The following is a 17,196-nucleotide window of genomic DNA, read 5'->3' on the forward strand; positions in this document are numbered from 1 at the left end:
TCCCGATTTCCAGGTATTTCAAAGATTTCTGTCACAATTTTCCACCAAATCAGCTGTAACTTGGTAATTAGGGTTCACAGTAAGTATTTCAACTACTCGCAAAAAATATTTTATGAAGGTCCACTTTTAGGTGTAGACCCCATGTGACTGTACCTCCTAATTTTCGGTATTTAGAAAGTTTTTAGCCCCAATTTCCAGCCAAATCAGCTGTAATTTAGTATTTCGCGTTCTCAGTGAGTATTTCACCTCCTCACAAAAATTATCCAAAATTGGACCACGCTTGGGGATAGACCCCATGTAATTGTACCTCCTGATTTTCGGTATTTTGAAGATTTCTGCCACAATTTCCAACCAAATCACCTGTAATTTGCTAATTAGGGTTCTCAGTGAGTATTTCATCTCCTCATAAAAATTATTCAAAATTTGTCTACGCTTTGTTATAGACCCCATTTAATTGTACCTCCTGATTTTGGGCATTTTGAATATTTCTGCCTCAATTTCCAACCAAATCAGCTATAATTCGAAGTTTGGAGCTCTGGGTGGATATTTTAACTCCTTACAAAAAATATTCCAAGTTGGTCCACGTTTTGGTATAGACGCCATATAACTGTACCTCTGCTTTTTCGATATTTTAAAGGTTTTGGTTCCAATTTCCAACCAAATTAGCTGTAATTCGAAGTTTGGAGCTCTGGGTGGATACTTTAACTCTCTACAAAAAATATTCCAAGTTGGTCCACGTTTTGGTATAGACCCCATATAACTGTACCTCCTGATATTCGGTATTTCGAAAGTTTTGGCCACATATTCCAACCAAAGCAGCTGTAATTTTGTAGATCGGGTTCTTAATGGGTATTTTAACTCCTCGTAAAAAATATATAATGTAGGTTCACTTTTTAGAATAGGCCCCATATGACTGTACCTCCCAATTTTCGATATTTTAAGACTTTCGGTTCCAATTTCCAACCAAATTAGCTGTAATTTGGTAGTTAGGATTTTCAGTGAGTATTTTACCTCCTTTCCAAAAATATTTCATGTAGGACCAACTTTTGGTATAGGTCCCATGTATCCGTACCTCCTAATTTTCGGTATTTTGAAGATTTCTGCCACAATTTCCATCCGAAACAGCTGTAATTTGGTAGTTGGGGTTCTCAGTGAGTATTTAACCTCCCTACAAAAAATATTCAAGGTTGTCCACGTTTTGATATAGACCCCATATAACTGCACCTCCCGATTTCCAGGTATTTCAAAGATTTCTGTCACAATTTTCCACCAAATCAGCTGTAACTTGGTAATTAGAGTTCTCAGTAAGTATTTCACCTCATAGCAAAAAATATTTTATGCAGATCCACTTTTAGGTGTAGACCCCATGTGACTGTACCTCCTAATTTTCGGAATTTCGAAGGTTTTTAGCCCCAATTTCCAACTAAATCAGCTGTAATTTGGTATTTCGAGTTCTCAGTGAGTATTTCACCTCCTCACAAAAATTATCCAAAATTGGTCCACGCTTGGGGATAGACCCCATATAACAGTACCTCCTGATTTTCGGTATTTTGGGGATTTCTGCCATACTTTCCAACCAAATTAGCTGTAATTCGAATATTGCAGCACCTCCTTACAAAAAATACTATAAGTTGGCCCATAATTTGGTATAGTCCTATGTAGCTGTTCCTCCGGATTTTCGGTATTTTAAATTAAAACCAAATCAGCTGTAATTTGATGTTTGGGGTCCTGGGTGAATATCTTAACCTCTCTTAAAAAAATATTAAATATAGGTCCATATTTTGGGCATAGTCCCCATATTACTCTACCTGCTGATTTTGGGTATTATAAAGGGTTAGGCCCTAATTTCCTTAGCGAGTTTTTGGTGTGTGTTTTTAATCCTTGTAAAAAATATTCAATGTTGGTTCACGTTTCCATATAGCCTCCAGATTTTTGTACCTCCAGATTTTCAGTGTTTTGAAGGTTTTTGGGCCAAATTTTCAACCAAAGCACCTAAAATTTGGTAGATCGGGTTCTTGGTGGGTAATTTTTCTCCCAGCTAAAAAAGTCTTCTAAGTAGGCCCACTTTTCGCTATAGCCCCATATGACTGTACTTCCCTATATTTTGAAGGTTTCGGTTATTTGGCCATAAGTCAAATTTTTTGTAGCCGGAAGTCATAAAAATTTCGTTTAACTCGTCATAATCTCCTTTCCTTTATCCAACCTAGAAAATCTCCCCTTTTTTATTTCACATTTCCCCCTTTTCACACCCCCAACAATGTGGCAACTCTCTCTCTCCGTGTGTCTGTGTTCCCTCTCTCAGCCATTGATGTTGTCTATGACCGCTACTAATAAGCTTTTTTTGCGATTCAAGCAAAACCCCAAAATTACCAACAAACAAACGACAACAAATTTGTTGTTGTTTTTGGTGTTGTTGCTGTTGTAAAACAAGTATTTTGAAAGAAGCTGATTTTGATATTTAAGCTTGTTTCAGGCTTGGCGCATTGCTTGGAGTTCAGCGGCAGCAGTCGAAATCAATTAGTTTTTCAAAGACCATCAAATCAAACGGATTACAAAGCGGAGAGCAAGTTCCAGCTCCAAACCTAAAAAAAAAAAACAAAAATCATAACAAGAAGAAGAAGAACAAGCAACATGAAACTCTTGGTAAGTTTTGAATTTCTAAGTAGCCCTGAATTGGAATATTGAATTTCATTATCTCTGGCTTCTGCAGATCTTTGCCAGTCTTTGCATGGCCTTTGCTATGGCCGATGTGTCACACATTGTGGGCCATCACACCACCACACCCCAACCCCACGGTCCACCCAACCCTTATGTCTTCAGCTATCAGGCAGGTCGTGCACCCGGACATGTCGACCGTCAACATACCGAGGTCTCCGATGGTTCCGGCGTCATTCGTGGTGCCTTCTCCTATGTCGATCCCAAGAATCAGGTTCGCACCGTACAATATGTGGCCGATGAACATGGTTTCCATCCCCAGTTGAGCCACCAATTGGAGGACAGCGAAGCTGTTAAGGCTGCCAAGCAAAAACATTTCCAGCTCTACAATCGCATTGCCCAACAGCATGCAAGCGGTGTGGAACATCCAGCGGTAAGTGGCTAGGCGAAAAATGCCAAAGAGCATAACAAACAAACGGGTGGGCTAAGAAAAAGGGATTGGCATTGCATTTCGAGACGGAATTGATTTAAAAAAATAGAAACGTAAAACCCCCAAGGTCTTTGGTCTGGGTTGTGGTGGGTATAACAGTTTGGAAACGAAAACAAATCGCATAGCGAGTGGCCTAGTTTAATTGAATTCAATACACTTATGCATTATTCCGGGTAAAAACAACAAAAAGAAAAAAATAACAAATTTATGTGCAGCTCATAAGTAACGGGAATTAAAGCTCTTTTTGTTAAGCTCTCTCCCACTCTCTCTCCCCAGCACTCTTTAGATAGCAATTATAACTCTTCGTAATTCGATGTTTATTTATTATTTTTATTATTATTATTACTATTATTATTATTATTATTGTTATTATTATTATTATTATTATTATTATTATTATTATTATTATTATTATTATTATTATTTATATTATTATATATATTTATTTTTGTATTTATATATTTTATTTAATTTATTTATTTACTAAATTTTGCTTTATTTATTTTTTTATTTTTCTAATTTTTTTATTAATTTTTTATTTATTTTATTTATTTATTAATTTTTATTTTTTTTTTTTTTTCAATTCCAGGCCCCCCTAACCGGCCCCAACCAAAGCGAAGCCGTTGTCCGTGCCACCAACAAACATTTGAGCGAATATGAACGCATTGCTGCCGAACATGCTGCCCTTGGCGCCCAACAGGAGGCCCAACGTCAGGCCTTGACTGCCCAACATCTCTATGAAGACGAGGAAGATGGCCAATACCATCCTGAACGTTATTAAATATTGCCAATATTTATTAAATTATCCTGAATTTTTGTTATTTTTGTAATTTAATAATATTTTTTTATACCGGAAATCGAAAAAAAAAACTAGGAAAATAAACCAAAAACAAGACCTGTCTTTCCAATGTAGTCAAATATTTATAAAAAAATACCGATTTTTTTAATGGAAAATGGGGAAAAGAATCCGGTCTTTCTAGAGGAACTGGGGGAGTCTTCCTAAAAGAGATGGAGAGAATACTTTTAAACGAGTTGCAGAAAGTCCTTATAGACGAGACAAAGGGAATTTCTATGAACGAGTCGAATTGAGTCTTTTTAGTAGAGTTGAAGGGAGTATTTATAGACGAGCTGGAGGGAGTCTTTATAGACGAGCTGAGGGGCTCAGCTCTCTATATAGACTAGTTGAGGGGCTCAGCTCTCTATATAGACGAGCTGAGGGGCTCAGCTCTCTATATTGACAATCTCAGGGGCTCGGCTGTATATAAACGAGCTGAGGGGCTCAGCTCTCTATCTAGACCAGCTGAGGGGGCTCAGCTCTCTATATAGACCAGCTGAGGGGGCTCAGCTCTCTATATAGACGAGCTGAGGGGCTTAGCTCTCTATATAGACGAGCTGAGGGGCTCAGCTCTCTATATAGACGAGCTGAGGGGCTCAGCTCTCTATATAGACGAGCTGAGGGGCTCAGCTCTCTATATAGACGAGCTGAGGGGCTCAGCTCTCTATATAGACGAGCTGAGGGGCTCAGCTCTCTATATAGACGAGCTGAGGGGCTCAGCTCTCTATATAGACGAGCTGAGGGGCTCAGCTCTCTATATAGACGAGCTGAGGGGCTCAGCTCTCTATATAGACGAGCTGAGGGGCTCAGCTCTCTATACAGACGAGCTGAGGGGCTCAGCTCTCTATATAGACAAGCTGAGGGGCTCAGCTATCCGTATAGACGAGCTGAGGGCCTCAGCTCTCTATATAGACGAGCTGCGGGGCTAAGATCTCCGTATAGACGAGACGAGGGGCACAGTTCTCTATATAGACGAGCTGAGGGGCTCAGCTCTCTATATAAACGAGCTGAGTGGCTCAGCTCTCTATATAGACGAGCTCAGGTTTAATTGTTCCAAGAAAAATATTATAGAAATTCTCGGTTGTAAAAGAAAGGTTTTTGATAAAAAAAAACCCTTTGGTTGTTTGATATGCAATTGATAGAAAATATGTCAATGGTCTTCTATAGACCCTGGAGGATCTGTGAAAAGTCTTCTAAGGGCTTAGAACCTATCAATGGTCTTGTGTGGACCTAAGATTTAAGAGGCTTTTATTAACAAATGTCGTTTTCATCCATTGCCTTTCAATATCTTCCCTTTACGACTTGGTTGAGTTAATAGTCATTAAGTGAAGCATACTTTGAGGCGCCTTAAAGTGTTAAGCCCATCTCTGTTGATATGTTCTCCTTATTTTTAATATCATTAGCAATTTCCTTATTTAATCTTAATTTTCAATATCAACTCGAACCCAATTCTTCCCAATCGCCTTAAATTAAAGTCGCAAACTCCTTTAACCCGATCTCAATGCACTTTTCCATTTTTCATCAATTTCTCTGAAGCAAAAAAAAGGGGGAAAGACGAACGATAGAAAGAAAATATTTGAAAAATTTACATAATGCAAATCTTCAAATTGCATGCAACATATTCTATGTTCCCCAGTGACAACAACAACAGCAATCAAATGGGAACAACTTTGAAATTGATGTGACAGTTTCGCTGACTACTTGTTGGGAATTTGTTCAATATCTATCTCTGAGCTTCTTCGTGTTGCTGTTGTTGTTGCTCACATGCTTATCCCAATGCGTCGTTCGCTGTAGTTTTTATACCCTCCACCTTGGAAAGGAGGGTATATTAACTTTGTCATTCCGTTTGTAACATCCCTAAATATTCGTTTTAGACCCCATAAAGTATATATATTCATAATCAGCATAAAATTCTAAGTCGATTTAACGATGTCCGTCTGTCTGTCTGTCTGTCCGTCTGTCCGTCTGTCTGTCTGTCTGTCTGTCTGTCTGTCTGTCTGTCCGTCTGTCTGTCTGTCTGTTGAAATCACGATACAGCCCACATTATTTGACGTAGAGCTCCAAAATTTAGCAGAGCTATTTGCATTGTGTCTAAGATGGTTGGTATTGAAAATGAGATATATCGGTCCACGTTCTGGTATAGTCCCCATATAACGGTACCTCCCGATATTCGGTATTTTGATGATTTATGCCACATTTTTTCACGGATTTGTCTTAAAATTGGTATTTGTAGGTCATAGCGGGTCCCTGAGCGTGTGGCAAAACATTGCATGTATAGGTCCACGTTGTGGTATAGCCCCCATATAAAGGTACCTCCCGATATTCGGTATTTTAGTTTTTTTTGCCACATTTTTTCACTGATTTGTCTAAAAATTGGTATTTGTGGGTCATAATGGGTTCCAGCTCCGGTGGCGAAACATTGTAATTATAGGTCCACGTTTTGGTATAGCCCCCATATAACGGTACCTTCCCATAATCGGCATTTTAATGTTTTTTGCCACATTTCTTCTAATGTTTCTTTTACCCTAAGGTGGAGGGTATTATAAGTTTGGCCCGGCCGAACTTAATGTTTTTTTACTTGTTTCACTGATATTCAAGTGGAGCTGTTGCATGAAATTACAAAAAAAATTGAAAGGAGCTCCAATTTTTTTGTGTCGTTGTTTGGAGTAGGTCTTGTAAGTAAATGCCCTACTAGCGACGGCTAAGATTCCGTTATAGACGAGTCTAAGATATATAGACGAGCTGGAGGCCGGATCTATAGACGAGCTGGAGGTCGTCTTTATAGACGAGCTGGAGGTCGTCTTTATAGACGAGCAGCTGGAGGTCGTCTCTATAGACGAGCAGCTGGAGGTCGTCTCTATAGACGAGCAGCTGGAGGTCGTCTCTATAGACGAGCAGCTGGAGGTCGTCTCTATAGACGAGCAGCTGGAGGTCGTCTCTATAGACGAGCAGCTGGAGGTCGTCTCTATAGACGAGCAGCTGGAGGTCGTCTCTATAGACGAGCAGCTGGAGGTCGTCTCTGTAGATGAGCTGGAAGTCAGCTCTTTAGACGAGCTGGAAACCGGCTCTACAGAGGAGCTGGTGGCCCAGCTATCTCCATAGACGAGCTGGTGGCCCAGCCGTCTTCATAGACGAGGCTCTATGGACCACATGGAAACCGGCTCTATAGGCCACCTGGAAACAGGCTCTATGTACTACCTGGTAACCGGCTCTATAGACCACTTGGAAACCGGCTCTATAGACCAACTGAATCCGGCTCTTTAGACCACCTGGGAACCGGATCTGGCTCTCTTGCGTTGGAGACCGGCCGAATAACCGATCCTCTATAGCAAATCTTAAAACCGGTTTTATAGCAGATCTTAAGACCGGCTCTATAGCCAAGCCAATATGAAGGCCGCCTCTAATGCCAATATATAGCCAATCTGAAGGTCAGTTCTACAGCCGATAGGAAGACCAGCTTTATTGCCGACCTTAAGACCGGTTCTAAAGCCAAGCTAAAGGCCACCTCTACAGCCGATCTTAAGGCCGGTTCTATAGCCGATCTTAAGGTCGGTTCAATAGCCGATACTAAGAACGGTTCCATAGCCGATCTTAAGACCGGCTCCGTAGCCGATCTTAAGACCAGTTCTGTAGCCGATCTTAAGACCGGTTCTGTTTCGATCTTAAACCGGCTCTATAACCGATCTTAAGGCAGGCTCTATAACAGATCTTAAGGCCGGGTCTATAGTTGATGCTCTATGACCGATTTTGTAGCCCATTCTATAGCCGATCTTAATTCCGGTTCTTGATTTAGAATCTATAGACCTATCTTTATAGAATACCTAACCTATTCAGCTAGCCTGTATGTATATACCCTGGACCCCTTCCCCTCTTCCATAATACCATTTTAAGTCGCTCAAACCTCTCCCAGGGATATAAACATTCAATACTGCGAAAATCTCTTCCTTCTTTGATTATCCCTTTTTTTGTTGCTCACATCTAAGTTGGTGTTGTTGTCGTTCTTCTTCTTCTTGCTGCGACTACCGCTTGCCTTTGCACATTACAGGCTTCAGTTGCATCCTGCATTATTATTACTTCTACTTCTATACCACTTGTCACTGCTTTAGGATATTCCAAAGGAATTTTGTTGTTCTCATCGGGATACAATATAAAGCCCCTGGCGAACTGGCAGGCAGACGGACAGACGAATCGACAAACGGACGGACGGACATTGTAAGCGTGTATGTAAGTTGTTGTGTCGCCAGCCATTTTCATGTCATCGATGATGTTATTGTGCTCCCTCTCTCTCTCTCTCTCTCTCTCTCTCTCTCTCCCTCTCTCTGAAATGCGGATGTACGGAATTACTTTAGCTAAATCCTTCATATGACAGCAACGATAATGCATCATCAATATTTGTGACAAGCAGCAGCGCCAACGACAACAACAACAATTATTTTTTTACTTACAACAACAAAAGCACAGGATTTGTAAAAAAAACACATCCAAATCGAGGATTTTTTGAGCAGCAGCAGATGTGCAATTGTCACAGCAATGGGAACAACAAATTGCAACGAAAATTGCTGAGTGTGAGTCGGTGAGTGTGTGTGTGTGAGCGCGTGCAAGCAGCAGTAACAAACAACATGAGGCCAGAGGCAACAATAACATTAGGACCAGGAACTCGAACAACAGCGACAAGAAAAACATTATGAAATTGCGACCTATTCACAATGATTGTGAAAAAATATTTTTGCCAGCGTAGCGTCGATTATCTCACTGCCAGCGCTGGGGATTTGGGAACAGTGGGATTAAAAAAAATATTTTTTATTATTTTTTTTTTCATAAAATCAATTCAACTTGAATTTTGATAATAAAATGAATTAAAAAAAGGAAAATAATTTTTTTCTGCGTCTAAATCTATGTGGAGTTTTTATAATAAAATTGGCTTAAAGGAAATATATTTTTTTATTTTTTTTTTTATAAAATCTATTAAACGTGGATGTTTTACAAGATTTTGCTGGGAAAAATAATATTTTTTGGTCTAACTAAACGTGGATTTTTATAATAAAATTAACTTGAAAAATAAAAAAAATAATTATTTAATAGAATTTTTAAACATTATTTTTTATGGGACCAGTCAAACATGTTCCTTTTTATAATAAAATGAATTTAAAAAAAAAAATAAAATACATTTTTTTAATTTTTTTGTTATAAAATAATTAAACATTGATTTTTTATAACAGTATTTCCTGGGACTAATTAAACGTAAAAAATAATATGTTTGGGTCTAATTAAACGTGGATTTTTTATAATAAAATAAACTTAAAAAAAAATATTTTTTTAAAATTTTTTGTAAAATCAATTAAACGTTAATGTTTGAATCGATCCTGTTGGGAAAAATAATATTTTTTGGTCTAACTAAACGTGGATTTTTATAATAAAATATGCTTCAAAATAAACAAAATAACAAAAATTTTCTTTAATAAAATCTTTTATACGTGGAATTTTAAACATTATATTTTATGGGACCAGTAAAAAATGTTTTTTTTTATAATAAAATTAATTGAAAAAAAATAAAAAATACATATTTTTTATTTATTTCATAAAATAATTAAACATTGATTTGTTATAACAATATTTCCTGGGACTAATTAAACGTAAAAAAAATAATAATTTGGGTCAATTTAAACGTTATTTTTTACAAAAAATGAACTTAAAAAAATAAAACAAATTTTTTTTTTTTAAATTTTTGTAAAATCAATTAAACGTGGATGTTTTAAAAAATTCTGCTGGGAAAATAATATTTTTGGTCTAACTAAACGTGGATTTATATAATAAAATATACTTAAAAGAATAAAAAAAATAATTAAGTTTTTTTTAATAAAATCTTTTAAACGTGGCATTTTAAACATTATATTTTATGGGACCAGTCAAACATGTTTTTTTTTATAATAAAATGAATTAAAAAAATAAAAAATACTTTTCTTAATTTTTTTTGTCATAAAATAATTAAACATTGATTTGCTTAAACAATATTTCGTGGGACTAAATCAACGTAAAAAAAATAATATTTTTGGGTCTATTTAAAGTTGAATTTTTTATAAAAAATGAATAAAAAATAATAATTTTTTAATATTTTTTTTTTTAATAAAATCAATTAAACGTGGATGTTTTAAAAGATCCTGCTGGGAAAAATAATATTTTTTGGTCTAATTAAACGTGGATTTTTTATAATAAAATATACTTAAAAAATAAACAAAATAATAATATTTTTTTTAAAAAAATCTTTTAAACGTGGAATTTTAAACATTACATATTATGGGACCAGTCAAACATGTTTTTTTATAATAAAATGAATTTAAATAAAAAAAATACTTTTTTTATTTTTTTTTAATAAAATTATTAAACATTGATTTTTTAAAACAATATTTCCTGGTACTAATTAAACTTAAAAAAATAATATTTTTGGGTCTAATTAAACGTGGATTTTTTTATAATAAAATGAGCTTAAAAAATAAAAAGAAAAATATTTTTTTAATTGTTTTGTAAAATCAATTAAACGTGGATGTTTTAAAAGATTCTGCTGGGAAAATAATAAATAATAACTAAAAGTGAATTTTTATAATAAAATATACTTAAAAGAATAAAAAAATAATTAAGTTTTTTTAATAAAATCTTATAAACGTGGAATTTTAAACATTATATTTTATGGGGTAAAAAATGTTTTTTTTTGTTTTATAATAAAATGAATTGAAAAAAAAAATTTTTTTTAATTTTTTCATAAAATAATTAAACATTGATTTGTTATAACAATATTTCCTGGGACTAATTAAACGTAAAAAATAATATTTTTGGGTCTAATTAAAAAAATAATATTTTTGGGTCTAATTAAACGTGGATTTTTTTATAATAAAATGAGCTTAAAAAATAAAAAGAAAAATATTTTTTTAATTGTTTTGTAAAATATTTTTTGGTCTAATTAAACGTGGATTTTTTATAATAAAATATACTTTAAAAATAAACAAAATAATAATTAAGTTTTTTTTTAATAAAATCTTTTAAACGTGGAATTTTAAACATTATATTTTATGGGACCAGTAAAAAATATTTTTTTTAATAAAATAAATTAAAAAAAAAATAAAAAATAACCTTTTTTAATTTTTTTCCATAAAATAATTAAACATTGATTTTATAAAACAATATTTCCTGGGACTAATTAAACGTAAAAAAATAATATTTTTGGGTCTATTTAAGCGTGGATTTTTTATAATAAAATAAACTTAAAAAAAATAAAAAAAATATTTTTTTATTTTATTTATTTATTTTTTTTTTTTTTTTTTTTTTTTTTGTAAAATCATAAACGTGGATGCTTTAGAAGATTCTGCTGGGAAAAATAATATTTTTTGGTCTAATTTATATTTTTATAATTTTATTATAATTAAATATACTTAAAAAATAATTAAGTTTTTTCTAATAAAATCTTTTAAACGTGGAATTTTAAACATTATATATTATGGGACCAGTCAAACATGTTTTTTTTATAATAAAATGAATTTAAATAAAAAAATACTTTTTTATTTATTTATTTTTTTTTAATAAAATTATTAAACATTGATTTGTTATAACAATATTTCCTGGGACTAATTAAACGTAAAAAAATAATATTTTTGGGTCTAATTAAACGTGGATTTTTTATAATAAAATGAACTTAAAAAAATAAAACAATATTTTTTTAATTTTTTTGTAAAATCATAAACGTGGATGTTTTAAAAGATTCTGCTGGGAAAAATAATATTTTTTTGGTCTAATTAAAGGTGGATTTTTTATAATAAAATATACTTAAAAAATAAACAAAATAATAATTAAGTTTTTTTAAATAAAATCTTTTAAATGTGGATTTTTAAACATTATATTTTATGGGACCAGTCAAAAATGTTTTTTTTTTTCTAATAAAATGAATTTAAAAAAAATGAAAAATATTTTTTCTGCGTTTAAATCTATGTGGAGATTTTATAATAAAATTAACATAAAAATATACATATATTTTTTTAATTTTTTTTTTTTATAAAATCAATGTTTTAAAAAGAAAAAATAATATTTTATTTTATACTTGAATTTTTTTAAAAAATATATACTTAAAAATAAACAAAATAGTATAATTTTTTTTAATAAAATCGTTTAAACGCGGATTTTTAAACATTATATTTTATGTGACCAGTCAAACATGTTTTTTATAATAAAATATATTTAAAAAATAAAAAAAATACATTTTTTTAATTTTTTTTTATAAAATAATTAAACATTGATTTTTTATAACAATATTTCCTGGGAATAATTAAACGTAAAAAATAATATTTTTGGGTCTAATAAACGTGGATTTTTATTATAAAATTAACTTTAAAAAATAAAAAAATAATTAATTTTTTCAATAAAATCTTTTAAACGTGGAATTTTAAACATTATATTTTATGAGACCAGTCAAAAATGTTTTTTTTTATAATAAAATGAGTTGAAAGAAAATAAAAAATACTTTTTTTTTAATTTTTTTTTTCATAAAATAATTAAACATTGATTTGTTTAAACCATATTTCCTGGGACTAATTAAACGTAAAAAATAATATGGTTGGGTCTAATTAAACATGGATTTTTTTTATAATAAAATGAACTTAAAAAAATAAAAAAAAATATTTTCTAATTTTTTTTAATAAAATCGATTAAACGTGGATGTTTTAACAGATTCTGCTGGGAAAATAATATTATTTGGTCTAACTTAACGTGGATTTTTATAATAAAATTTATTAAAAAAAAAATAAAAAAATGATTATATTTTTCAATAAAATCCATTAAACGTGGAATTTTAAACATTATATTTTATGGGACCAGTAAAAAATGTTTTTTTTTTATAATAAAATGAATTGAAATACATTTTTTATTTTTTTTATAAAATAATGAAACATTGATTTTTAAAACAATATTTCCTGGGACTAATTAAACGTAAAATAAAATAATATTTTTGGGTCTATTTAAACGTGGATTTTTTTATAAAAAAAATGAACTTAAAAAAATTAAAAATATTATTTTTTAATATTTTTTTTTTAATAAAATCAATTATTAATTTTATTTCTTATAATAAATAGAGTTAAAAAAAAAAAATAATATTTTTTCATTAATGCAATGCTTAATTAAACCAAGAAAAATGTTTTTCTAATTTTTTTGAATTCATATAATTATAAAAAAATCCACGTTTTATCAGTCCCAAAAAATATTTTTTAATATTTTTTCATAAGTGCAATGCTTAATTAAACCCAAAAAATGTTTTTTTTTTATTTTTCAGTCCCAAAAAAATATTTTTTTTAAAAATCCACATTTAATTGATTTTATAAAAAAAAAAGAAATAAATATTTTTTTAAATGGATTAAACGTGGATTTTTTAAAACAATATCATTTGGGACGAATAAAACGTGATTTGTTTTATAATAATATGAATTAAAAAAAAAATTAAAAATAAAATTTAAAATAAAATAAAATAAAAAATTAAATAAAAATAAAAATACATTTTTCTGGGTCTAATTAAGCGTGGATTTTTTTATAATAATATGAATTGACAAAAATAAAAAATAATATTTTCTGGTTGTAATTAAGCGTGGGTTTTTTAATAACAAAATTAATTTAAAAAAATATTTCTTAAGTCTATAAAAGGAATTAAACAAAAAAAAAAAAAAAAAAAAAAATATATATATATATATATATATATATATATATATATATATATATATATATATATATATATATATATATATATATATATATATATATATATATATATATATATATATATATATATATATTCTTTTTAATCAATAAAATGAATTAAAAAAATATTTTTTTAAATCAGTAAAACGTGTTTCATTATTTATAATAAAATTAATTTAAAAAAATAATATTTAAAATAAAATAAAAATACATTTTTCTGGGTCTAATTAAGCCTGGATTTTTTATAATAATATGAATTGAAAAACAAATAAAAAATTATATTTTCTGGTTGTAATTAAGCGTGGGTTTTTTTATAATAAAATGAATTTAAAAAAAAATATATTTTTTAAATCTATAAAAGGAATTCAAATATATATATATATATATTCTTTTTAATCAATAAAATGAATTAAAAAAATATTTTTTTAAATCAGTAAAACGTGTTTCATTTAATAATATAAATTAAAAAAAATATTCAATGAAACGTGGATTTTTTATAATAAAATTAATTAAAAAAAAGCGATTTTTTATAATAATATGAATTAAAAAAAATAATATTTAAAATAAAATAAAAATACATTTTTCTGGTTGTAATTAAGCGTGGGTTTTTTATAATAAAATGAATTTAAAAAAAATATTTTTTAAATCTATAAAAGGAATTAAAAAATATATATATTCTTTTTAATCAATAAAATGAATTAAAAAAAATATTTTTTTTTTTAATCAGTAAAACGTGTTTCATTTAATAATATAATCAATGAAATAATAAAATTAATTTAAAAAAAATTAATCAATAAAACGTGGATTTTTTATAATAAAATGAAATTAAAAAAAAATTAATTAATAAAACGTGGATTTTTTATAATAAAATGAATTAAAAAATATTTTTTTGAAATCAATAAAACGTGGATTTTTTTTATAATAAAATGAATTAAAAAAATATTTGTTTTAATCAATAAAATGTGGATTTTTTATAATAAAATGAATTTTAAAAAATATTTTTTTGAAATCAATAAAACGTGGATTTTTTTATGATAAAATGAATTAAAAAAATATTTGTTTTAATCAATAAAACGTGGAATTTTTTATAATAAAATGAATTAAAAAAATATTTGTTTTAATCAATAAAACGTGGAATTTTTTATAATAAAATGAATTAAAAAATATTTTTTTGAAATCAATAAAACGTGGATTTTTTGTAATAAAATGAATTTTAAAAAAATATTTTTTTAAATCAACAAAACGTGGATTTTTTATAATAAAATGAAGTTAAAAAAAATATATTTTTTTAAATCAACAAAACGTGGATTTTTTATAATAAAATGAATTTAAAAAAATATTTTTTTAAATCAACACAACGTGGATTTTTTATAATAAAATGAATTTAAAAAAAATATTTTTTTAAATCAACAAAACGTGGATTTTTTATAATAAAATGAATTTTAAAAAAATATTTTTTTAAATCAACAAAACGTGGATTTTTTATAATAAAATGAATTTTAAAGAAATATTTTTTTAAATCAACAAAACGTGGATTTTTTATAATAAAATGAATTTAAATAAATAAAAAATAAATATATTTTTTAAATTTCTTTCAAAAAATAAAATAAACGTGGATTTTAAATAAATAAAAAATAAATATTTTTTTTAATTTCTTTCAAAAAATAAAATAAACGTGGATTTTAAATAAATATTTTTTTAATTTCTTTCAAAAAATAAAATAAACGTGGATTTTTTATAATAAAATGAGTTTAAATAAAAAAAAAATATATATATTTTTTTAATTTCTTTCAAAAAATAAAATAAACGTGGATTTTTTTATAATAAAACGAATTTAAATAAATAAAAAATATTTTTTTTTTTTTTGATTTCTTTCAAAAAATAAAATAAGCGTGGATTTTTTTATTATAAAATGAATTTAAATAAATAAAAATTAAATATTTTTTTAAATTTCTTTCAAAAAATTAAGTAAACGTGGATTTTTTTTAAACAAAAAAAAATCTTGGGACTAATTAAACATGGATTTTTTATAACAAAAATGTTTTTATGTTTAAAACTATTTCTCCATTTGTAAAATCTAGAAACCAACATTGACGTCAATATCGAATTTCCGATCTATCCCATCACCCAATACCAAATTTAGTAACGCATAGCCAAAATAATCTACCAACAGTGATCCAAAATTAGTGATCCATTTAGTGCTGTTCGAACAATCATAAAAAGCATATGCAAAATCACCTCTATACCTCAATTCCAGATACCTCATCATATCAAATTTCGGGATTCCGGCTGTATCCCAATACCAAATTTTGTACCATTCAGTTCTTTTCCAACAATTATAGTACACATTTCCAAAACCACCTCCATATTTTATTTTCAGCCACCAACAGAGACCTCAATATCAAATTTCAGGATTTTAGCTCTATTCCTTCACCCAATGCCCTATTTGGTACCACTTAGTACTTTTCGTGCTATTATAGTAAACATTTCCAGAAACACCATTAGATACCAACAGAGACCTCAATATACTTTCACTCAATACCAAATTTAGTACCACTTAGCACTCTTCGTACAATTATAGTACTTATTCCCAAAGCCACCTCCATATCTCAATTCCAGATACCAACACAGAACTCAATATCAAATTTCGGGATTCCAGCTCTATCCCTTCATCCAATGTCCAATTTAGTACCATTTAGTACTTCTCGCAAAATTTTAGTACCCATTTCCGATACCACCGTCATATGTCCAGGCTGCGCATGCGAAAAGCGACGCTAATACCAAATTTTGGGTTTCAAGAACTATCTGTTTACCCAATAACGAATTGTACCAAATATAGCACTATTTAGTACTTTTCGTACACTTGTAAGAAAAAAAGTGAAATTCTAATAGTTGACTTTCGACCACATATCCCTTATAAGCATCAAAATTTTATTTCCACTGTGCCTCGCAAAAAGGTTTCCCCCAGGCGTGCGATGAGGGATCCCCACCTAAACAGCATTGATATGCGACTGTTGATATTGATTTTATGTCTGGGAAATTATTAAAAAATAATCATGGAAACATTGTAACCGTTCGTTTTCACATACAAACATACACACATATATCAACAAACACACACACACACACATGCACACAAATCTTCACTCGCTACACATAAACAATTTTTAATATGTTTTCCAATTCGTAAATGTTGCGAGGAAACGGAAATCAAGTGGAAATAAAAATTCTGCAGCAAGGATGGATGGGCGACAACATTACAAAACACCAACAGCAACAACAATTACAACAGTGTTGCTGTACGCCGTCTTCTTCTTCATCTCCATCTTCCATTTCCTGTCTAAATTCTTAACAGCATTTTTGCCATTTTCCCAAGGCGAAGACGACGATGCTGCTGACGCAGAAGATTTCGATGAGTCAAAAGAGTTAAAAAAAATATTGCCCTAAGCCATATGTGGAAATGTGAGTGTGTGTGTGTGTTTGGGTG

General features: G+C 29.5%; 1 protein-coding gene across 1 annotated transcript; it reads left to right on the plus strand.

Annotated features, from left to right (window-relative positions):
- Positions 1 to 2,487: 2,487 nt before the first annotated feature.
- LOC101888952 (uncharacterized) lies at positions 2,488 to 4,047 on the plus strand. The gene is made up of 3 exons (XM_059126163.1): positions 2,488 to 2,643; positions 2,711 to 3,088; positions 3,735 to 4,047. The coding sequence occupies exons 1-3, from the start codon at positions 2,632 to 2,634 to the stop codon at positions 3,924 to 3,926; spliced, it is 582 nt and encodes a 193-aa protein (XP_058982146.1). The 5' UTR covers positions 2,488 to 2,631; the 3' UTR covers positions 3,927 to 4,047.
- The last annotated feature ends 13,149 nt before the right edge of the window (positions 4,048 to 17,196 follow it).

The sequence above is a fragment of the Musca domestica genome, unplaced genomic scaffold (assembly GCF_030504385.1).
Source record: "Musca domestica strain aabys unplaced genomic scaffold, Musca_domestica.polishedcontigs.V.1.1 37, whole genome shotgun sequence".
Taxonomy (NCBI): domain Eukaryota; kingdom Metazoa; phylum Arthropoda; class Insecta; order Diptera; family Muscidae; genus Musca; species Musca domestica.